The 24,292-nt window shown below is 43.3% G+C and overlaps 1 protein-coding gene across 1 annotated transcript; it reads right to left on the bottom strand.

The window, feature by feature from the left end:
* Positions 1–1,574: 1,574 nt before the first annotated feature.
* Positions 1,575–24,086, bottom strand: LOC109874719 (C-type lectin domain family 18 member A). Its single transcript, XM_031812281.1, has 12 exons — positions 23,857–24,086; positions 22,926–23,017; positions 13,757–13,987; positions 13,417–13,514; positions 13,174–13,295; positions 9,649–9,756; positions 9,397–9,489; positions 7,473–7,579; positions 7,265–7,394; positions 7,031–7,127; positions 6,379–6,470; positions 1,575–2,110 (listed from the first exon to the last, which is right to left on the bottom strand). The coding sequence occupies exons 1-12, from the start codon at positions 23,981–23,983 to the stop codon at positions 2,073–2,075; spliced, it is 1,335 nt and encodes a 444-aa protein (XP_031668141.1). The 5' UTR covers positions 23,984–24,086; the 3' UTR covers positions 1,575–2,072.
* Between the last annotated feature and the right edge of the window lie 206 nt (positions 24,087–24,292).

Raw genomic sequence — 24,292 nt, 5'->3', positions numbered from 1 at the left:
AAACAACAAAGATGACATCACTTCTTCCTCTCTGATAAGCGGTTTCAACACGCTATTTGCATTTGAGGTTTGGTGGTCCAACAGAATCGGTCATATGGACACAGAAACACATTGAGATATTATTTTACTGTAATAGAGTAGAAGGTATTGATACTTTTTTTATTTCTCAACTTCTCTAAAACTGGAGTCTCAATGAACATTGATTCTGGAAATGTAATGCTCTGCACAGAATGACAGTGGACAGACTGACATGCTGTTCAAACAGTTGGAGACAGACAGAAGGATGTGTTCATAACAAATGAACGGTTTTGCCTTGTAAGCTAGCAAAAAACTTGAAATATAAAGATTAGTTTGAGAACTGTGTTCATTTTATATAACGCCTGCTACAATGTTAGTCATTATTAGTGAATGTACACTATGCACGGTTTTTAACAAAAATGGCTTTCTCATAGACAGACTTGAAAGCCAGATCAGTGATTATTGCAAAAAAAGCCAGTTAAACTATTTAGATAAAGTAATTATATATAGCCTAGTCAATTTCACAAGCCCTGAATTCATTTGATTATTGCTGACTGTTTGAAATGCAGTGTATTTGACCTTTAATTGTACAACAAAGCTTAGCTAGAAAAACCTTCAAATAATCTAGATACTGTATATCATGAATCGCCCATAAGTGAAAAGGCATTATCAGCCAGCCCTAGTGCACCCACACACTTTACATGCATACATGTAAATCAAGACTCAGTCACATTGTCATACAAACAGTTAGAAGCTCGAAAACCAGTTTCATCTGCATTATGGCAGGCATGTCTATCACATGAACACAGTATCTACATTTCTCACTGCATCTACAATCAATACCACGTTATCAGTTTGTTCAATGTAGAGCAGAACAACCCCGACTATGAACAACTGTAAGTCAAAATGCCTCCCTGTATTCTTTACTGTAAATTCATAGTGATTTCTCAAGGCTGATTTCTGTGTGGTGAATATGGGTGATTGTACTTCCATTTTAAAAACAACTATTTCAGTAGTTTTGTCTTTTGTACCAATCAGCTGTTGAGTGGCAGTGCGGCTACGCAGTGGAGCTTGGCATTAACACCACTGATTAATGCAGGTATGGTAAACACACACACACTGTTGCTCGTCTTCCTCCTCCACTGCCCACCTGTTAACCTGGTGACCTTCTCCCAGCTTTGTTCATTTGCATGATTCCACTGCAGCACTGCAGGTTGGTTTAATCCCTCTCTCTGCAGCCGACTCCTCCCCTCATCCTCCCACCCTCATCCCCCTCTCCCCTCCTAGTGCTGCCTGCCAGACAGCTGAACACACTCATCCCTGGTCCATAGGGATTGCTGGACACTGTCTGTGATGTCACCTCAGAGACGCTCCCAACACACAGGAGTAAAACTGGCCTCTTCCCAAACTAGTGTAGGACACACATCACAGTGCCACGTTCACAAACAATTCCAAACAAACACTCACATACTAGAACACAAAAGTTTCACTAAAAACCATACACACTCACAGAGACCAATAGAATTACCCAGTCTGAAAAAATACCCCACAACACATTGTAGCAAACCGTTTTAATTCACTTACTGGATGATTGAGAATAGAAAAAAAAATAGTGGTTGTCATGGTACTGTACATTCAGTGCATTGGGGAGAATTGTACAATCAAACTGACAATGAAGGGAGGCAGTTATGGCAAACATCCAAATGAATCATAATTTAGCTAAGTCGGAGAAAAATTATATGCAATACAAAAAAACAGTACAGTACAAAACAGATTTGTGCTGCCATGGACCATCTAAAGTTGAGCTCAAACTCTGTTGGTTTGGAAGTTCTCCCATTGTGTGCTTTTTTGCTGCGTTGGTTAGACAGGCCCAGTCCTGACCAGCAACAGGGGATATGTGCAACAAGGGTTGGCGTGAAAAACACTGGATGAAATAAGACCAATAAGACCAGCTTCTGCTTGACACACCCAGACAGGGTCCAACGAACGGCCCAAACGACGCACCTCCCCAACCCCTCCAATGCTGTGCTCTCCACCCCCGAGTGCCGAGTTCATCACCGACCAACCTCCCACAGGGCTATGTGCTCTGGACCTGTGGACGTACACACACACACACACACACACACACACACACACACACACACACACACACACACACACACACACACACACACACACAGAGGAGTAATAGAGATAGACAGAGTAGAGGGAATAAATGGTATGGAATGTATCCCAAATCCCCAGTAATCGTAGCCTGGGCTCCATTCAGACGTGAGTGTGCAGAGAACATTAATATTCTACAACACAGCGGAGGAGGCTAATAATGGAGCACCTTTTCTCTATAGACTCATACTATACACACCCACACACCACACATACTGTACACACCCACACACCACACATACTGTACACACCCACACACCACACATACTGTACACACCCCACACATACTGTACACACCCACACACACTGTACACACCCACACACCACACATACTGTACATACCACACATACTGTACACACACCACACATACTGTACACACACCACACACCACACATACTGTACACACACCACACATACTGTACACACACCACACACACTGTACACACACCACACATACTGTACACACACAACACATACTGTACACACCCACACATACTGTACACACACCACACATACTGTACACACACCACACATACCCACACACCACACATACTGTACACACACCACACATATTGTACACACCCACACACCACACATACTGTACACACCTACACACCACACATACTGTACACACCCACACACCACACATACTGTACACACCCACACACCACACATACTGTACACACCCACACACCACACATACTGTACACACCCACACACCACACATACTGTACACACACTGTACACACACCACACATACTGTACACACACCCACACACACTGTACATACCACACATACTGTACACACACCACACATACTGTACACACACCACACATACTGTACACACCCACACGCCACACATACTGTACACACCACACACCACACATACTGTACACACACCACACATACTGTACACACCCACACACACTGTACACACACCACACATACTGTACACACCCACACACCACACATACTGTACACACACCACGCATACTGTACACACCCACGTGAACACGCACACCACACATACTGTATACACACCCAAACCACACACACTGTACAAACCCACACACATACAGTACATACCCACGTGCACACAAACACCATATATACACGAGTGCAAACAAGCGTGCAAACACGCACACAAAACTATTTTCTAGTAATCTCTCATTGGGCCTTGTTTTCATTTTGGGCAATGAGGGCCCAAAATGGAACCCCCAACAGCCAAGGGGTAGGAGGGGAGAATACAAACAGATGTGGCTCTAGCCTAAAACACAATTCCCATGGTGCAGAACACTGGAACAGCCACACCCCTACCTCTCAAAAAAAATATATATATACTGTATATACAGTGCCTTGCGAAAGTATTCGGCCCCCTTGAACTTTGCGACCTTTTGCCACATTTCAGGCTTCAAACATAAAGATATAAAACTGTCTTTTTTTGTGAAGAATCAACAACAAGTGGGACACAATCATGAAGTGGAACGACATTTATTGGATATTTCAAACTTTTTTAACAAATCAAAAACTGAAAAATTGGGCGTGCAAAATTATTCAGCCCCTTTCCTTTCAGTGCAGCAAACTCTCTCCAGAAGTTCAGTGAGGATCTCTGAATGATCCAATGTTGACCTAAATGACTAATGATGATAAATACAATCCACCTGTGTGTAATGAAGTCTCCGTATAAATGCACCTGCACTGTGATAGTCTCAGAGGTCCGTTAAAAGCACAGAGAGCATCATGAAGAACAAGGGACACACCAGGCAGGTCCGAGATACTGTTGTGAAGAAGTTTAAAGCCGGATTTGGATACAAAAAGATTTCCCAAGCTTTAAACATCCCAAGGAGCACTGTGCAAGCGATAATATTGAAATGGAAGGAGTATCAGACCACTGCAAATCTACCAAGACCTGGCCGTCCCTCTAAACTTTCAGCTCATACAAGGAGAAGACTGATCAGAGATGCAGCCAAGAGGCCCATGATCACTCTGGATGAACTGCAGAGATCTACAGCTGAGGTGGGAGACTGTCCATAGGACAACAATCAGTCGTATATTGCACAAATCTGGCCTTTATGGAAGAGTGGCAAGAAGAAAGCCATTTCTTAAAGATATCCATAAAAAGTGTCGTTTAAAGTTTGCCACAAGCCACCTGGGAGACACACCAAACATGTGGAAGAAGGTGCTCTGGTCAGATGAAACCAAAATTGAACTTTTTGGCAACAATGCAAAACGTTATGTTTGGCGTAAAGGCAACACAGCTCATCACCCTGAACACAACATCCCCACTGTCAAACATGGTGGTGGCAGCATCATGGTTTGGGCCTGCTTTTCTTCAGCAGGGACAGGGAAGATGGTTAAAATTGATGGGAAGATGGATGGAGCCAAATACAGGACCATTCTGGAAGAAAACCTGATGGAGTCTGCAAAAGACCTGAGACTGGGACGGAGATTTGTCTTCCAACAAGACAATGATCCAAAACATAAAGCAAAATCTACAATGGAATGGTTCAAAAATAAACATATCCAGGTGTTAGAATGGCCAAGTCAAAGTCCAGACCTGAATCCAATCGAGAATCTGTGGAAAGAACTGAAAACTGCTGTTCACAAATGCTCTCCATCCAACCTCACTGAGCTCGAGCTGTTTTGCAAGGAGGAATGGGAAAAAATTTCAGTCTCTCGATGTGCAAAACTGATAGAGACATACCCCAAGCGACTTACAGCTGTAATCGCAGCAAAAGGGGGCGCTACAAAGTATTAACTTAAGGGGGCTGAATAATTTTGCACGCCCAATTTTTCCGTTTTTGATTTGTTCAAAAAGTTTGAAATATCCAATAAATGTTGTTCCACTTCATGATTGTGTCCCACTTGTTGATTCTTCACAAAAAATACAGTTTTATATCTTTATGTTTGAAGCCTGAAATGTGGCAAAAGGTCACAAAGTTCAAGGGGGCCGAATACTTTCGCAAGGCACTGTATATATATATACACACACACACTGTATCTGGGTAATTGTGTGGACCCCTCAGGCTCCCTGTGCTTTCCACTTATAATTTTATTGCCAATTAACAGAACACATCAATGCAGCTTCACGATTATACCTTCAGGGGGGTATGAGAGAGAGAGAGAGAGTGTGTGTGTGTAGGGAAGCTATTAATCACAGTCAAATCCATTCATTTCACTCTTTGTTGCTCCAATGAATCTTTTGTTTTAGCGTGCTTGTGTAGAGGGGATTGAGCTAAACATGATCCCAGCTAGTCCAGCTGTGTTCTCATGTGTTCTGTTTTCACCAGCCTTATCACTCCACTTTGAGCTCTGGTCCCACCCACCCACCCACCCACCCACACACTCCTCTCCAATCCTCTTTACTGACCCTTCTCTACACAAAGGCTTCTCTCTCTATAAGAAGAGAGAACCGATGGTTTTCCATCAATCAGCACCAGGAGATTCAGAGCTTTTAAACGGTGAGCTGTAAAAAACGTCCAGCAACACTGACTGGATTAGTACAACCCTGGATGATCAATATGAGATTGCAGCGCTCGCCACCTGCCTAGAACACACACAATTAACCAAAACCAAACAAACAATACCACCCTCCAATTCTGAATCAATCACACAGGTGAATTATAGAGGGGAGAAATGTGTGTGTGTGTTTAGACACTTGGTGCCATTGTAGGCCTGACATATATCGATCTTTAGAAGGCTCTTTATGAGGAGCCCTGAGTGCCATTGATTCCAGCTGAGTGTATCATTAAAACGTGTGGGCCGTGTCACACAGCCTCTCCCTAATAAACACAGACGGTAAACACAGCACCCAGATCAGGAGTTAGGGCTGTGATGTGTTTATGTGTTCTCTGCTCGGGTTTTATACTGAACACTCACTCCAGTATCCCTCAGCCAGAGAGACCAGGTATGTCAGGATTTTTTACGAGCTGCTGTCAGTCTCTCTCTTAATCTGTTGTCATGGTGATGTCAATGTCCAACAGGTGTTTTAAACCACCTGCAGGTTTAGAGAGTTTTAAGATATATCAGTGAATGCTACATCTAATGGTAATGAGTCTGGATGCAGTGTGAGGACAGATTCCCTTGATTAGAATATCTCAGCATCTCTGTGTGTTTCTCTCTACCTCTCTCTCCCTCCCTCTCTTTTCACTTCTCTTTGTCTCTTTCTGTCTCTCATAGAGTTGTGTTCTCTCACCGTACTGGCAGATGTGTCGGTTGCGTGTTTTACAGCGCTGGTCGTTCCAGTTGAAGGCGCTGGAAGCCTGCAGCTCCACACAGTTCCCAAAGCTGCAGGGAGAGAGACACAAGGGAGAGGAGAGAGGGATGAAGAGTGAGATGGAGAGACGGGACACAGAGACATCTGGTGGTCAGACAGAAAATAACAGTTCTGCTTTCAAACACAGTAGCCTCAATGTCCAGGGCCCGTATCCACAAAGCATCTCAGATAAGGTGTGCTGATCTAGGATCTGTCCATATAATCATATTCCTTTTTGATCTAAAAGGAAAAACTGATCCTAAATCAGCACTCCTACTCTGAGATGCTTTGTGGGTATGGGCCCAGGCTTCTCTCCTCCTGACACAGAGGGTGAGATGATAATGTTAGGCTACGTGAGACTATACCTGTGTTCCACACAATATAGAATAACCATGATGGTATCAATATGTTCATTCCAGTAAAAAATATAGTGGAGTTGCATTTGCAGTGCCTCATTCCACCTGCTTACTGTAGATTCTGACTACAATAATATTATTTTATGATTATCCATTCAACAAGGTGACGTGATAATACAAAGTTATAATTGTTGTTACTATTATCATTAAGTTGTCAAAAGTTATGACTCTCTCACCCCTGGTTGTCAGGCTGTCCAAAGGCGAAGCTGTTGTATGTGGGGATTTCTCCTGAGTCCCAGCGGAAAGAGTCCTTCAGGGGTTTATATGTCAGCCCTGGACACAATACACACAACCTTACGCTTATCCTTATCTCACCTTTAGATATCTCAATGCTGCTTACACAAACTCCTAAAGTCAGTCTGTCAAAGCTATTTGGCTGTACGTATAGAAGGACAGTGAAAGGGACGTACCGATCCAGAAGTTGCGTGTCTCAAAGTCAGGATCTGTGACCTCGTTGCTGGTCTCCAGCTGGCTGAGGTAAAATGTGAGGATGTCCTGAACTTTCTGGTTGTGGATCTGGGCCAGAATCCCCCCTCGCTCCTGGGGTCCAAACACATACCACAATATGGGTTACACACACTCACTCACTCACACTCTCTCACTCTCACTCTCTCTAACCTGACAGCGGGTCTTGGCTCCATAGTATGTGTCGACCTCTGGAGACACCATGAAGCACTCTCCATCTATCCTCACGTCACAGCTGTGGAAGGGAAACTGCTGCTTCTCTACAGAAACATAAGCAACAGACATTAGGCCTCAGTAAAGGAGACACCAGGCACTGACCATCCATCTTGGCTCAAACTCAATGTACAGAACGCAGTCCATTGTGGTCACAATAAACACTACGACCTTTTATCATTTTGACTTGCTCAACTCCTACGTGCTCTCTCCTCCGTCCTCACTCGCCTCCTTTTGAAAACATCAAAGTTAATCGAGGAGAGTCGGCGAACAGAGTGAAGGTGGATGAAAATGCAATTGCTTGAAATGAGACGGTCCTTCTCCAATTGTGCGTCAATAGGCAAATGACGTTTACAGAGGTGGATCCCATAATAAATGTGTAAAGTGATCAAAACAAATTAAGTGAGTTGTGGAAGATATTTTATAGATAAAACAATAAGTAGCATATTGTTTTTAAATGTGTGCATGTTCTTAGTCTCTGACAAAACAAAAGCTGATTCAAAGGGAGGGGGTGTGACAGACTTCAAAACTCTTCCGCGGTAGGATACACAAGTATCGTCGATGAAAGGTGGCTATCGAGGAGGGGAGGAAACTCTTCCTACTGACGAATTGACACACTGCTCGACCACTCGATCACTTATCGGTTTCCAGGTCAAGGAGGAGAGAGGATGGAGGAGAGAGGACAAAGAAGAGAGGATGGAGGACAATATTTTGCCCAAACAAGAAAAACCCCTGAGATGCATATGGCTTGATAACACAGTAAACATTGGAATCCATACTGGCTCAAACTAGCAGATACAACTTGAATCTAATCAGGCTGAAGCTTAATAGAAAAGGGTGCATTGGCTTAGATACAATGATGACAGGAGTCTGGTTCATTCTGGTTAAAAGTAATGGTGAGACAGTGCCACATTAGCTACATAAACTTATTCCCACCAGGGTTGGGGTCAATTACATTTAAATTCAAACAGTAAAGAATTGGAATTTCAATGTAACTCATGGATTGACTGGAATTTAAATGGAATTGACCACAACCCTGATTCCCACACACATACACACTCACCTGCACACTCAGCACCCCCATAAACAACATTACACTCAGCACCCCCATAACCAACATCACACTCAGCACCCCCATAACCAACATCACACTCAGCACCCCCATAACCAACATCACACTCAGCACCCCCATAAACAACATCACACTCAGCACCCCCATAACCAACATCACACTCAGCACCCACATAACCAACATCACACTCAGCACCCCCATAACCAACATCACACTCAGCACCCCCATAACCAACATCACACTCAGCACCCCCATAAACAACATTACACTCAGCACCCCCATAACCAACATCACACTCAGCACCCCCATAACCAACATCACACTCAGCACCCCCATAAACAACATCACACTCAGCACCCCCATAACCAACATCACACTCAGCACCCACATAACCAACATCACACTCAGCACCCCCATAAACAACATCACACTTAGCACCCCCATAAACAACATCACACTCAGCACCCCCATAACCAACATCACACGCAGCACCCCCATAAACAACATCACACTCAGCACCCCCATAAACAACATCACACTCAGCACCCCCATAACCAATATCACACTCACCTGCACACTCAGCACCCCCATAACCAATATCACCCTCACCTGCACACTCAGCACCCCCATAACCAACATCACACTCAGCACCCCCATAACCAACATCACACTCACCTGCACACTCAGCACCCCCATAACCAACATCACACTCACCTGCACACTCAGCACCCCCATAACCAATATCACACTCACCTGCACACTCAGCACCCCCATAACCAACATCACACTCACCTGCACACTCAGCACCCCCATAACCAACATCACACTTGCAGGAGCACTCCTCTTCCTTGTAGCGGCCGTGCACACACTTCACACTGCAGCGCACTGAAACACACACACAGCCACATACAGTATATCGACCATGATGCACCTACAGAGATACCTGAACACACACACTGCAGAGCATGGCTAGTCAGACACACAGAGATAATAATAACTGTAGTAGACTGTCAGACTGGTAAACACAGGCACATAGACTGGTACCCTGACAGAATCGTCCGGTGAATCTAGGTCCACAATGACACTGGCAGGAGGAGATGTTCAGACGGCCATGCTGCCCACAGCTCATACGACATGGGTTCCTGGGGGTCTCTGGAACACAGATACATTTTCTAAATACCTTTGCTTAAAATCTTCATTTTTCCATGAATACATTTAGCCTCCAGTTGGTGCTTGTTATCTGACAAGGCCATAATTGCATGGTAAGTGGTTAAGTGTTGGCTATACTGTTAAACCGGATTAGGTGAAAACCCCTTCACATGACAATATTTTAAGTGAGGCAAAAAATACACTTAACGTCTTTGGCTCAAAATAGATAATGAACTGTCATCCTCAATAGAGGTGATACGTCGCTTTTAGTGCACTAAAGAGATGCTAAGAAAAGAATCTGTCGAGAACAGAGTTAGTTGAAATAGATACTACTTTGAGTAAGGAACAGCTAATATGATTAAAATGCTAACATTTTTCCCTAATTTAAAGATAGACTCATTTATATGACATAGGTTCACAAAATAAACAGCATAGTGGGTCAATTTCAGCAACAACTAACACGGAGCTTAAAAACTAAGGTGTCATTGTACGCTGATGATTCATGTTTTCTTTTAAAACCACAATTGGAGTCTCTCCACGGCCTCTTAGAGGATCTAGATACTTTTACTATCCTCTCTGGATTAAAAGCTAATGATGTATTATGTATTGGATCACAAAAAAATGCACATTTTACATTACCATGTAGTTTACCAATTAAATGGTCTGACGGAGATGTGGACATACTCAGTATACAAATCCCAAAGGAAAGAAATGATCTCACTCCAATACATTTTTATAGAAAGTTAGCAAAAATAGATAAGATCTTGCTACCATGGGAAGGAAAATACCTGTCTATTTGTGGAAAATCACCCTGATTAACTCCTTAGTTATATCACAGTTTACCTATTTGGTTATGGTTTTGCCGACACCTAGTGACCTGCTTTTTAAATGATATGAACAAAGAATATTCCATTTTATTTGGAACGGCAAGCCAGACAAAATTAAAAGGGCCAATTTATATAACGAATATGAATTTGGTGGGCAGAAATGATTAAATATTAAAGCATTAGACCTCTCACTAAAGGCATCAGTCATACAAAAGTTATACTTAAATCCAAACTGGTTCTCTAGTCAATTGGTACGAATGTCTCATCCTATATTCAGGAAGGGCCTTTTCCCCTTTATTCAGATTACACCTGCTCACTTTGGGTTGTTTGAAAAGGAAAATCATTTCCAAAATATCTTTATTTTTTAAACAAGCCTTAGAAAGTTGGTTGCAAATTCAGTTTAATCCACCTGAAAGGACGGAACAAATAGTAATTCAAATATTCTAATTGATTAAAAAACGGTATTTATCGAAGACATTTAAAAAAAGGTATAATTTTTGTGAATGATATAAATAGGACTGGTGGAGTTATGTCACACATGCAGCTAACACGGATATATGGAAATGTCTGCTCTACCCAAAATTACAACCAATTAATTGCAGCATTACCACAAAAATGGAAGAGGCAAGTAGAAGGGGAAAAAAGTAAGGAACTTGTATGTCGGCCCTGTATTAAAGAACATAAATGGTTAAAGAAAAGTGTGATAAATAAAAACATATACCAATTTCATTTAAGGACCAAAAAACTGACTGTTGTGCCATATAAATTGCAAAATAGTTGGGAAGAGATTTTCATGTACCCATTCCATGGCACATGGTTTATGAATTTAATTCATTTAATTCATAAATTATGAATTTTTCAATATAAATTACTATATAAAATTCTTGCAACTAATAGAATGTTATATATATGGGGGATACTATCTTCCCAGCTCTGCAGATTCTGCTGTGAGGAGGCAGAGTCATTAGATGATTTATTTTGGTATTGTCCATATGTAGCTGGTTTTTGGTCACAGGTCCAGAAATGGCTGAAGAATTGCAACATTTGCCTAGAACTAACGCTACAGATAGCAATAATGGGTGATTTGAAAAGCCATAGTCAATCAATCAATAATATAATTATTATTTTAGCAAAAAAAAACATTTTTTATTTACAATCTGTAGAATCTACGAATCTATGAGAATAGGAAGGTTCAATTATTTTGTGAAGCATCACAGCACAGTTGAAAAATATATGGCAAATAGAAATCCGAAATGGATGATGTTGAGAGATAGATGGGAGGGGTTGAATGGAGCTGAAGGGTGGGACTAATAACAAGATAAACAATGTAAAACATACGGGATCTGTAGAATGTATATAGGTTCGGAACTTCTGTGAAATAGCATAGTTACAAATAGAAATCAAACTGGATGGACATCAGAAATAGAGGAAGGACTAAGAACAAACAAGAGAGAACTATTGTAAAGTAGACTGTGTCTGTAAAATGTGTATAAGATGTATAAATTGAAGGTAAAAGCAGAAGTGTTTATTAGTTTACTCCAATTGGGGGATCGGCGGTAGGATTTGCGGGGAATAATAATAAAGGTATATTCTTTAAAAAAGTATGTATGTCTATATAGGTATGTGTATGTATATATGTGTATATGTATGCATGCGTGTATGGATATATATATTTACCCCAAAAATATGGGGGATTGGAAATGATGCAGACAATTACATTGGAAGCAACATTCTTTCCGCAATATTAACTGATCCTCCCTCAAAAAAAAGCAACTAAAAAAAAAGAACACAGATCCCAAACAGGCTGCACTGTGCGCCATCGCACATACATTTATTTTATCCCCTACACCAAACGCAGGTTAAAATATCAAAACAAACTCTGAACCAATGACAGGTTGAAAAGCATTAAACATGTATGGCATTTTAGCTAGTTAGCTTGCACTTGCTGGCTAATTTGTCCTATTTAGCTAGCTTGCTGTTGCTAGCTAATTTGTCCTGTGATATAAACATTGAGTTGTTATTTTACCTGAAATACACAAGGTCCTCTACTCCGACAATTAATCAACACATAAATCGGCCAACCGAATCATTTCTAGTCATCTCTCCTCCCTCCAGGCTTTTTCATCTTTGAACTTATATGGTGATTGGCATCCACACTTTCATAGTATTACCACGACAACCGGCAAAACAGTTCGTCTTTCAATCACTCACATATCTGCTTCTATAAACCAATGAGGAGATGGGAGAGGCAGGACTTGCAGTGCGATCTGCGTCAGAAATAGAAAGGAGTTCTATTTTAGCCCTTGGCAACGCAGACGCTCGTTGGTGCGCGCAAGCAGTGTGGGTGCAATAATTGAATAACATGGATGTCAAAATGTAGTTTGCAACGCTCGCGCACGCGACGTGTCCGGTCTGGTCAGCATGTAAGAGCGTTGAAGTGCGAGGCTAAACTTCAACACTAACAGTGTGAAGCAAACCCATGCACATGCGCAGATGCTCTCACTCATCGCAATATCTGCGGTGCTGCTCGTGGCAACATAATATCACTGAGTCTACCTTTAATGAATGAGAGTGTTCTCTATAGGGGTCTCACCACACAGTCCTCCCACATGGTCCCACAGTCTGAAGCAGCCTGACATGGAAGAGGTGCAGAGAGAACAGGAGAAACCAGCCACATAGGGCACCACCAACCTCCCATTCACCTCCCAGTTACCCCTGCAGAGAGACATATCACACACACATGTATATGTGTACACACACACACACACACACACAAAGGCTGAGTGCTAAAACAGGAGGAGAAGTCTGACATCAGGTATATAAGTAGTGTTCTTACCCAGGGGAGTATGCACAGACAAACAGTTCCCAGAGAGCATCACCCCTCAGACACAACTGTCTGGCACAGCCCACATTACTGGAGGTGGCCCACACCAACTACAGCAGAGAGAGAGAGAGAGAGAGAGACAGGCGGACAGACAGACACACAGACAGAGTTGGAGAGAAACAGAGTGGGAAAGGGAGTATATTGGCGACACAATGTATTGGCATGTGGGTAACACAAACTCAATCCCGCCAATTACTCAAATTGAATTGAGAGTTGAATTAAGACTTCTTGTTTTGACAAAGTTACTTAGGGTTGCTGCACAGTTGGCAGATCCAGTACTGTTAACCATTACCTGTGTGTAGTGTTGGCAGGTAGCATTCTCTCTGCATTGCCCACTCAGGTACATGTAATCCCGCCCTTCCTCGAACCATGAGTCAATGACCTCAGCAAATGAGCTGGTAGCATGAGCTGAATGATGGGTGTTCCAGCCAATGTGGCGGAGCGGTTGGTCCTGAGGAGCGGGATTTGTGTGGCAGGACTTTGCCCTCTCCTGGGCAAGTTTGACCAGCTTCTCACTCCAGTCCTACAGATATGGGGAAGAGGGGGAGACAACACACACACATGTTTAAACGAATACAATGGGGAACTACCTTCCCATGACTCAGGGTGACAGACCGACTTCCTCTCTTTGTGACCTAAAGGGCTCTTTTTCAGAGACACATTTTGCTTTTGGGACACTCCCATGCCAGGCTCTCCATTTATCCTCCTACTGTTAATGTTCACTGACAAGGTTTCTTCTGAAGACTTAGTCGCAGGGCTCTGAAAATCGATAGCCTAAAATGGATGCGGTATTTAGGTAGGGACAGATGGGGAGATCGATAAAATGATAGACTGTGTGGGAGTTTGGGAGAGAAAGAAATAAAGAAAGTTGGTTGTATGAGCACAGTCCATGGCACAGTGACTCTGCTGCTCTGCCAGCTGACCATTAGGTCACTGAGTACACTATCTCATCCTCATAGGCCTTAAATAGATCAACAACAGCAAGTGTGATATCCATCGCTAAAGGCCAGCACAGGCCATGTGATGGTACCTGATCTTAAACAAGACAGTCCTAAATAAACTACACAGTCAGGATGGTGAACAGCGAACATCCTGGGAGGCTGAAAGGTGATCTCTGCTTTCAAAGCTGGTGCACTTAGGGGAGGATTCCGGCTAAGCAAGGTGGCCTACGAGCCCTGTATTTGTATTTATTATGGATCCCCATTAGTGCTACTCTTCCTGGGGTCCACCACAGTTAAGGCAGTTATACAATTTTAATACATTAATACAATACATTCACAGCACACTGTGTGCCCTCAGGCCCCTACTCCACCACTACCACATATCTACAATACAAAATCCATGTGTACATGTGAGTGTATAGTGAGTATGTTTTCGTGTGTGTGTATGCATGCGACTGTGCCTATGTTAGTGTTTCTTCACAGGTGTTTCACAAAGAGTATTTTTATCTGTTTTTTAAATCTAATATTACTGCTTGCATCAGTTACTTGATATGGAATAGAGTTCCATGTAGTCATGGCTCTATGTAATACTATGCGCCTCCCATAGTCTGTTCTGGACTTGGGGACTGTGAAGACCTGTATTTAACATGAGATCCTCTCTTTACAGGTTTACAGGAATGTGGTTCTGAATATAAAACAGCAACACCTCCACTATTGGCATTTCTGTCTTTTCTGTAAATGTTATAACCTTGTATTGCTACCACTGTATCATCAAAGGTATTATCTAAGTGAGTTTCAGCGATAGTCAGAATATGAATGTCATATTATTGATTTCATGAACCTTGTTTCTTAAGCTACATATGTTAATGTGGGCTATTTGGAGCACTTTTCTGGGATGCTTACTTGTTTTCATTGCTTTACTGGAAAATTTTGCAGAAGTAGATATGCTCATGTTATGTTAGTGCAGGGTGAGCTGCACACAGTGGACTTCCTACTAGGGCACAACGCTAAGTGCTAACAGTATGAATCTCATCATAGGTACATGATTACTGCATAGTATATTAGCTGTAGGATCAGCAAAGTCAGTTAGAGGGGCATGAATTAGGTTAGTTACATTGTCTACCAATTCCCCTGGTATAATGTACATTTGCTGAAGCATTATGACAACTCAGTGTCACAATGGTAGGGAATAACTGAGCTGGGCTTGGGATATTGATAAGTCATTGTCTCAACGCAGCCTTATAATGCTGTGAAAGGATCCAGGAATCAAAATGATTTCGGGGGATCCCATCCTCCTTACAAAACAAGTTTTGTATCCAAAAGGTATCGAAATTGTCAACAAAAGTTACACACATTGAGCTCCTCTATGTCTCTCCTCTCACTATGAGAGGAGGGACAGAGACACTGGTGGACTGGGATGTAGGGGGAGAGAGATGTAAGGGGAATAGGAGAAGGGGTCATGGAGTGTAGGGGTAAATGGGGGTGGGAAGTAGGGGACCACAGGCGGGACAGTCTGGATGGGTTAGCATCCTTTAATAATGCCCTGGTCTGGTGAGAGGTGTGTGTCTCTAAAGTGGAGGGATCAAATGAAACCCCAACATCACACACCTATTAACATTCTCTCCTCTCCTGGCACAGAGCCAGCTACAACATAGACAGACTCACAAGGTTATGCTTAAAGACACAGTACAGTCAGAGACATGATGGGCCTGTCAGTATCAAGTACTGAGTAGGGATATCCACCCACTAAAGAGAAACAAGGCACTGAGGCAGATGAAGAACTGAGTGTCTAAACAGTGTCCCAGTAGACACATTTATAAGCATACAGTGCATTCGGAAAGTACTCAGATCCCCTTCACTTTTTACACATTTTGTTACTTTACAGCCTAATTCTAAAATGGATGATATTGTTTTTCCCCCCTCATCAATCTACACACAATACCCCATAACGACAAAGCAAAAACAGGCTATTAAAAATGTTTGCAAATTCATAAAAAATGTAAGTGAGGATATTAGTGTGTTCTTGGGGACCTTCAATGCTGCAGAAAAAGATTTGTACCCTTCCCCAGATCTGTGCCTCGACACAATCCTGTCTCCGAGCTCTACGGACAATTCCTTCAACTTCAGGGCTTGGTTTTTTGACATGCACTGTCAACTGTGGGACCTTATATAGACAGGTGTGTGCCTTTCCAAATCATGTCCAATCAATTGAATTTACCACAGGTGGACTCCAATCATGTTGTAGAAACATCTCAAAGATGATCAATGGAAACAGGATGCACCTGAGCTCAATTACGGGTCTCATAGCAAAGAATCTGAATAGTTATATAAATAAGGTATTTATGTTTTTTATTTGCAATACATTTACAAAATAAAAAAAATAAAAAACAGTTTTCGCTTTGTCCTTATTGGGTATTGTATGTAGATTGATGAGGATTTTTAAAAATATAATACATTTTAGAATATGGCTGTAACGTAACTAAATGTGGAAAAAGTCTGAATATTTTCTGAATGCAATGTATAAGCAGCATATACACCGTGTGGATACTTCTGTTTAGCTGATGAGGAACTGATAAGGCAGTCTCTGTCTCTGTTAGGACAGGGAGACGGACAGTGACTGTCACTCATTTACTAAGCTGTTTGACCCCGGTCTCATCTTGTGCACGTCGAGTGGTAGCAGAATGTCTCCGCTCAGCGTGAACTGCCCCGGCAACCGCAGCCAGTTACCGTGGAGACGGCTGTCAGCACTCAGGACCTGAGCGTGAAAGGGGGGTGTTTCCACATATGCCGTTTCACGGCTGGCCCCCCAAGAAGGAGTCCTGTTTCAGAGATGGGGAGAGGGGACAGAGGGGGAGGAAAGGGGGAGGGAGAGGGTATCCTGGCACACATCAGTGGGATGTCATGCAAAGCTAGCCGACGCCCACTCGCTCTTCAGAGAGATCTAAAATTTTGCCAGGCCATCAACATCCAACCATCTCTCCATTTCACTGACCCCCATCTCTTCTCCTTCACCATTACTACAGCCCCCACCAGTCGCATCATTCCACACCTTCTCAACGTTGCCCCTCAGAGATTCTGCCAGCCTTCCATCACCTTGAGAGGGCCCCAACACAAACAGACTCTCCAGGCCACTCCTGTCCTACTGATAGCCACAGCTCACAGCCTGCCTGTGTGTACTCAGCAGAGCTCACAGCTGGTGTTTTCACCTGAATCTGTGTTATAAAAAGCACCCCCTTTAGAGAGGAGCCAGAATGAGACAGCCAAACAAATCAGTGTAATTTCCTCCACAGTGGCTTGAATGGGTCAACTGACAGGTGAAAAGAGGGGAGTTTTCATGTTGTCACCTTTTAAGTTAATCTTCCTCTGGCACATTAGTGTTAATATTTAAGGGCCTTCTAAAAGGGAACACTGACCCGTTTGTCAATTATTCAACCTTGCAGTGAAGTAAGAGATTCTCAACACTCAGAAACACTAACTGGAGACATGTGTTTCAATTTATTAAGGAAAATACCTACTAAAACTCAGATGGTCTTATGACTGACACATGAAAACATTGGAGAGAATACAACAGGCCCAGTGTATGGGAGTATTCATGCCATACTATAAAGAGCTTGGAAAGGATGATGTTGCTTCCTGTAGGACTAACTTCATCATTAGCACTACTTCCTCATCATAGGACATTTGTTGTTTGATGAATGGAGGCATGTCCAGATGTCAGGGGAGTGACAGCTAATTAAGAGTCTGTGCTAAGCCCCTTTAAGCACATTGTTCCCCCTGATGTCCTCTGGTCAAAATCATTAGCACACACTTTGATGGCGCCAGAGGGGAGCAGGGTCACCGGGCAAGTCCCCTTCTTGAATGTTCCATTTGAGTAAGTACAGGAGTGAAGCAAAGACCAGACATAAGAGTATGTTGAGTCTTACTCTGTTATGGTCCGTAAAGTCAACAACTTATAGCTGAGGAATTGATGTTGGCAAGGAGTGCAGTCCATAAAATAAGCCAAGACAGCACAGAGCTTTTAATAGCAAAGTGACAATCAGCAGGAACACTGTTTCCCAGGCGATATTTTCATGCCCACTCAAAACTGTCTTTTAGCCGTGGGAGTCCTCAGCTAAGTGGAGACATTAAGTGGGTTGAACTTTGACCTAAAGTACTGTAAATGACTTAGCTACAGATGCACACATAGCCTATACACTTTCTCTCGCACATACCCAGCATGCAAAACTTGAAATGACGCCTTTACAACGAGAAAATTAGGTTCTGCAACGAGTAGAAGTAAAACAAACGCCTCCCTCTCCTGTCTTACACCAAAAGAAAATACTTAATTTCCATTTCTGTATTTGAAGCAATGTACCTTCTATTGTCAGACAGGCTTCCCCAGCCCTCGGTGAACCTCCAGAGGTTATGGACTGAGTACAGAGAGAGAAGTGCCTCATTTGTGAAACTGTGAAGCGCTGCTCTTTTATCTCCCGAAGAGAAGAAGAAGAGGGAGGCTGCTGCAGGGCCACACTATAATATCTTTACCAACACAATGAGACAGCACTTACCCACGCCTGCTGGGTGGAAATTCCTCAAAGAGAATCACAAATGCAGCTAAAGCCCTGAGCCTTTTAAGCGTTTATCAGTAAAGCTCCTTAATATGCTTCTTCAGCTCGCCCGGGATTCCTCCATCGGCCTTCGCAAGCAAATGACCTGTAATACCACAGTCCTGAATGCAGCATGATAATATCCTCATCCTCTTTTTCTCATTACGTGTTATCAGCTATGTGCAGTTTGCAGATGCTTAGCAGCAGTCTAGGAACTCTGCTCTATCTGTATACATGGGCTTTGAGAACGCAATCTATGATAAGTGACGGTTTTGGACGAAACAGCCATTAGGCCTCTAGGACATACACTATTCAACCCCACTGTTTTGTGTTTCATTATCCACTGATTGTCCTCTGTCCTTATGCAATGTAAGCTTGAGATAAGGGAGATAAGACTGGCACAGTAAAAGTGTCACGCCCTGATCTGTTTCACCTGTCCTTGTGCTTGTCTCCACCTGCCTCCAGGTGTCGCCCCTCTTCCCAATTATCCCTGTGTATTTATTCCTGTGTTCTCTGTCTGTTTGTTGCCAGTTCATCTTGTTCATTGAAGCTTACCGGCATTTGTCCTGTCAGCTCCTATCATTTCCCAGCCTCTTTCCTCGTCCTCCTGGTTTTTGACCAGTGCCTATCCTGACCCTGTAGCCGCCCCCCTGAGTCTGCCTGCCCTCCTGTACCTTTGCTCCACCTCTGGATTACTGAACTCTGCCTGTTCCTGACCCTGAGTCCGCCTGCCCTCCTGTACCTTTGCTCCACCTCTGGATTACTGAACTCTGCCTGTTCCTGACCCTGAGTCCGCCTGCCCTCCTGTACCTTTGCTCCACCTCTGGATTACTGAACTCTGCCTGTTCCTGACCCTGAGTCCGCCTGCCCTCCTGTACCTTTGCTCCACCTCTGGATTACTGAACTCTGCCTGTTCCTGACCCTGAGTCCGCCTGCCCTCCTGTACCTTTGCTCCACCTCTGGATTACTGAACTCTGCCTGTTCCTGACCCTGAGTCCGCCTGCCCTCCTGTACCTTTGCTCCACCTCTGGATTACTGAACTCTGCCTGTTCCTGACCCTGAGTCCGCCTGCCCTCCTGTACCTTTGCTCCACCTCTGGATTACTGAACTCTGCCTGTTCCTGACCCTGAGTCCGCCTGCCCTCCTGTACCTTTGCTCCACCTCTGGATTACTGAACTCTGCCTGTTCCTGACCCTGAGTCCGCCTGCCCTCCTGTACCTTTGCTCCACCTCTGGATTACTGAACTCTGCCTGTTCCTGACCCTGAGTCCGCCTGCCCTCCTGTACCTTTGCTCCACCTCTGGATTACTGAACTCTGCCTGTTCCTGACCCTGAGTCCGCCTGCCCTCCTGTACCTTTGCTCCACCTCTGGATTACTGAACTCTGCCTGTTCCTGACCCTGAGTCCGCCTGCCCTCCTGTACCTTTGCTCCACCTCTGGATTACTGAACTCTGCCTGTTCCTGACCCTGTGTCCGCCTGCCCTCCTGTACCTTTGCTCCACCTCTGGATTACTGAACTCTGCCTGTTCCTGACCCTGAGTCCGCCTGCCGTCCTGTACCTTTGCCTTACCCTGGATTTTCAACCCATGCCTGTCTTTGCCTGCCCCTGTGCCACAATAAACATTATTACTTCGACAGACTGCATCTGAGTCTTACCTTGATCCCTGATAAATAGATGGCATCAGATATGGAGAAAATGCCCAGTGGTTCTCATTGACTCAACAAACAGGGGGATTATCATTGGAGGCTTGTCACACATTAGTGTTGTTTCAGGCTGCACAGTGCCTACCCACACTATTCACTCAGTCCTTGGGTAACATGCTTGTTTTGTCTCACTTTATCTGAGTGTTTAAGTGGAAATCATGAGACTATCCCTGAGACCGTTAGTCTGCATTACCTGATCAGTGATGAAAACTACAACTTCTTCAATTAGGTTCAATTAAGTTCAGTTAAGATTAATTTACATTGCCTTCAGAAAGTATTCACACTCCTTGACTTTTTCCACATTTTGTGTTACAGCCTGAATTCAAAATGGATTACATTGAGATTGTTTTGACACTGGCCTACACACAATACCCCATCATTTAAAAAATATTAATTAAAAATGAAAAGCTGAAATGTCTTGAGTCAATAAGTATTCAACCCCTTTGTTATGGCAAGCCTAAATAAGGTACGGAGTAAAAATGTGCTTAACAAGTCACATAATAAGTTGCATGGACTCACACTGTGTGCAATAATAGTGTTTAACATGATTTTTGAATGACTACCTCATCTCTGTACCCCACACGTACAATTATCTGTGAAGTCCCTCAGTCGAGCAGTGAATTTCAAACTCAGATTCAACAACGAAGATCAGAGAGGTTTTCCAAAGCCTCGCAAAGAAGGGCACCTATTGGTAGATGGGTAAAAAAATTAAAAGCAGACATTGAATTTCCCATTGAGCAGGGTGAAGTTATTAATTACACTTTGGATGGTGTATCAATACACCCAGTCACTACAAAGATACAGGCGTCCTTCCTTACTCAGATGCCGGAGAGGAAGGAAACCGTGAGTGAGTTACAGTTTTAACTTAAATCTACTTGAAAATCTATGGCCTGAAAATGGCTGTCCAGCTATAATTCACAACCAATTTGACAGAGCTTGAATAATTATGAAAATAATAATGGGAAAATGTTGCACAATCCAGGTGTGGAAAGCTCTTAGACTCTTAGACTGAAAGACTCCCAGCTGTAATCGCAGACAAAGGTGCTTCTACAAAGTATTGACTCGGGTGTGAATACGTATGTCAATTAAATAGGTCTGTATTTCATTTTCAATACATTTGCAAACATTTCTAAAAACATGTTTTCACTTTGCCATTATGGGATATTGTGTGTAGATGGGTGAGAGGGAGAAAAAAATGTAATCCATTTTAAATTCAGGCTGTAACACAACAAAATGTAGAATAAGTCAAGGGGTATGAATACTTGCTGAGGCACTGTATACAACTTGTCGCTGTAATTTTCACATGACTAGTCAGTCTGCGGGCAAACAACGATTCTAAAAGTGAGGAAACCCTAAATCTAGCAGAGCCACCAGGGAGGCGCTGCCATTGACTTCATCTACACACACTGATATAACATCTATCCTGCCTGTTAGTTTGAGTAGAGACAGAGAGATACAGTATGTAATCCTCCTGGTCCCTAACAGATATATCTATCGCAGAGCCCCAGGGACAGATCCCAGATCCACCCCACACAGTGTTTATGGCCTTCAGCATTAACACCCTGCCAGACAGCACCATACAGAACAGCTGTGATGTCAGTGCCCCCGTGACTGGAACATGCACTGTCTACATTTACACACTGATCCCCACTGTCTCTCACTGTTGGGAATATCAACGTTTCAACAGAAGATACCCTGTGAGAAATCTCTGGTGTCGCTGCCTTTGTTTAGTTGTTAGAGATGGGGAAATGGGGATACCCTCAGAGAGGGAGGAACTGTGACTACTTATGAGGATACGATTTCAACTGATCTGTACAGTACCTTTGGATATAATATATAGCTGTGTTATAAATCATGGATCAAATGGAGGGACTTTACCAAGGGCTCGGTTAACCAAGAGACAGACTCTGTGACAAACTGTAATTGGGAGCATGGGAAAGAGCACAGGGCAGGGTTTCTGGGAGGGCTCTATTTAATGTGACCTTGGTGTCCAGCAGGCAGCAGCAGCCATGTAACTCAGTGATGTGTTACAAAGGGGCCACCCTGCATGGCAGCACGGCAGTCGGCATAGTTACATTTGCTTACAGCTCCGGGTAGAAGTTGCCATCATAGAGCTAGGACCAGCCTATCCTCCCCAATCAGACGGGCAGACAGACAAACAGACAGACAAACTGACACACACACACACACACACACAAGAAATATAATGAAAGGCAGGCAAGGCAACTAACCATTTTCTGCATGTTAGCGGCCATGGGGGTGACCCAGCTGCGCAGCCTATTGTGCTGTGTAACAATCAGAAAATGCTCCTTCAACCCAAATCCTGGAATAAAGAAAAGCACACAATTATTTAGGACTGGTCACCATGGCAATGGAATGCAAGTGTCTGTAAGGGGGGCAAGGGGGTTGGCTGAAAGGTCTGATACAGTAGCACTCCACAACATTGGGACAGTGTATATCCACAGCCTGTACATGCCATAGGCTAAACAAATTTGTATGGCCTATCATTTGGAGAAATGAAATGTGTATGGCCTATCATTTGGAGAACTGAAATGTGTATGGCCTATCATTGGATAACTAATATCTCTATTCAATATATAGGCCTTGTAGCCTTACTGAGGAGGTTTTTCCCAAATAGGATTCTGACAGAAATATAACAAAATCTTACATTTTTCACAATCCTATAGCATTCTTTATTTTATTGGGAAAGAAGAAAAATCGCATAGGTTATATTGATTAAACATAGCATAGCATAATTTACTAATGAATGTTACCGGCTGTTTAGCCTAAATGCTAATCACATTTGACCAATTTACAAGTTAAGATGGAATGTAGGAAACAGATGACAAATTACAAGTTGTATCTGCTTAAAATGAGTTAGTTAGTCCAGTATGGCTCAGTTGATAGAGCATGGCGCAAGTGTTGTGGGTTCGATTCCCACTGGGTCCCAGTGTGAAAATGTATGCACTCATTACGATAAATCGCACTGGATGAGAGGGTCTGCTAAAATGTTAGCAGACCATCTCAGGGTCTTTGCAAGAGAAGTTAATAAAAACAACCACACTTTTCTTCACATATACTGTATCGCGTGCATCGGCCACCCTGAGGTTTTCCTCTGACCAGCGCTAAGCCGAACACAGAACAGGCGATGCGCACTCTTACCGCTCTCAGATGAATCAACGCGGCCCGGTTTCTCCGTGATTATCCTATTCGCGTGGGTGCTGTTCAGGGTCTGGAGGGTCACCATGAAAAACAGAAGCAGACACGAGGGACCAGTTAGAGACCCCATTGCTACTGAGGTAAATCGTGCCAAGTACTCTAAACTCCTCGTGGACAAGTGGCTCCCTCTTTTCCCCTCCTCTTCTCTCACTCTCTTTCACTCCCACTCACTCTCTCTCTCCCCTTCCCACAAGTTGTCAACATTTTGCAACTGTTCTTATCCACTCACACGCACACAGTTGGCCGCTACTCAAACTTTAGTTGAATGAATGATACACGATCAGCGATAAACCCACACGGACAACCAAACTTCTAAAAGCTTGGCTGACCTTTTAACCACATAAATCAAATCAGTATTAAGTCGTGCAGTGGTGACCCG

This window comes from Oncorhynchus kisutch, linkage group LG3, assembly GCF_002021735.2.
Source record: "Oncorhynchus kisutch isolate 150728-3 linkage group LG3, Okis_V2, whole genome shotgun sequence".
NCBI lineage: Eukaryota > Metazoa > Chordata > Actinopteri > Salmoniformes > Salmonidae > Oncorhynchus > Oncorhynchus kisutch.
Note: the sequence above shows the minus strand (reverse complement) of the source record. Positions and strands in the feature narration are given on the sequence as shown.

What these genes read in the sequence shown, in the direction of transcription:
- LOC109874719 (XM_031812281.1), bottom strand. Translation starts at nt 23,983, where the DNA reads ATGGGGTCTCTAACTGGTCCCTCGTGTCTGCTTCTGTTTTTCATGGTG. An exon ending in CGTTGATTCATCTGAGAGCG is followed by an intron (nt 23,018 to 23,856) that starts GTAAGAGTGCGC and finishes TCTTTATTCCAG; the next exon opens with GATTTGGGTTGAAGGAGCAT. An exon ending in CCTGCCAACACTACACACAG is followed by an intron (nt 13,515 to 13,756) that starts GTAATGGTTAAC and finishes TCTCTGCTGTAG; the next exon opens with TTGGTGTGGGCCACCTCCAG.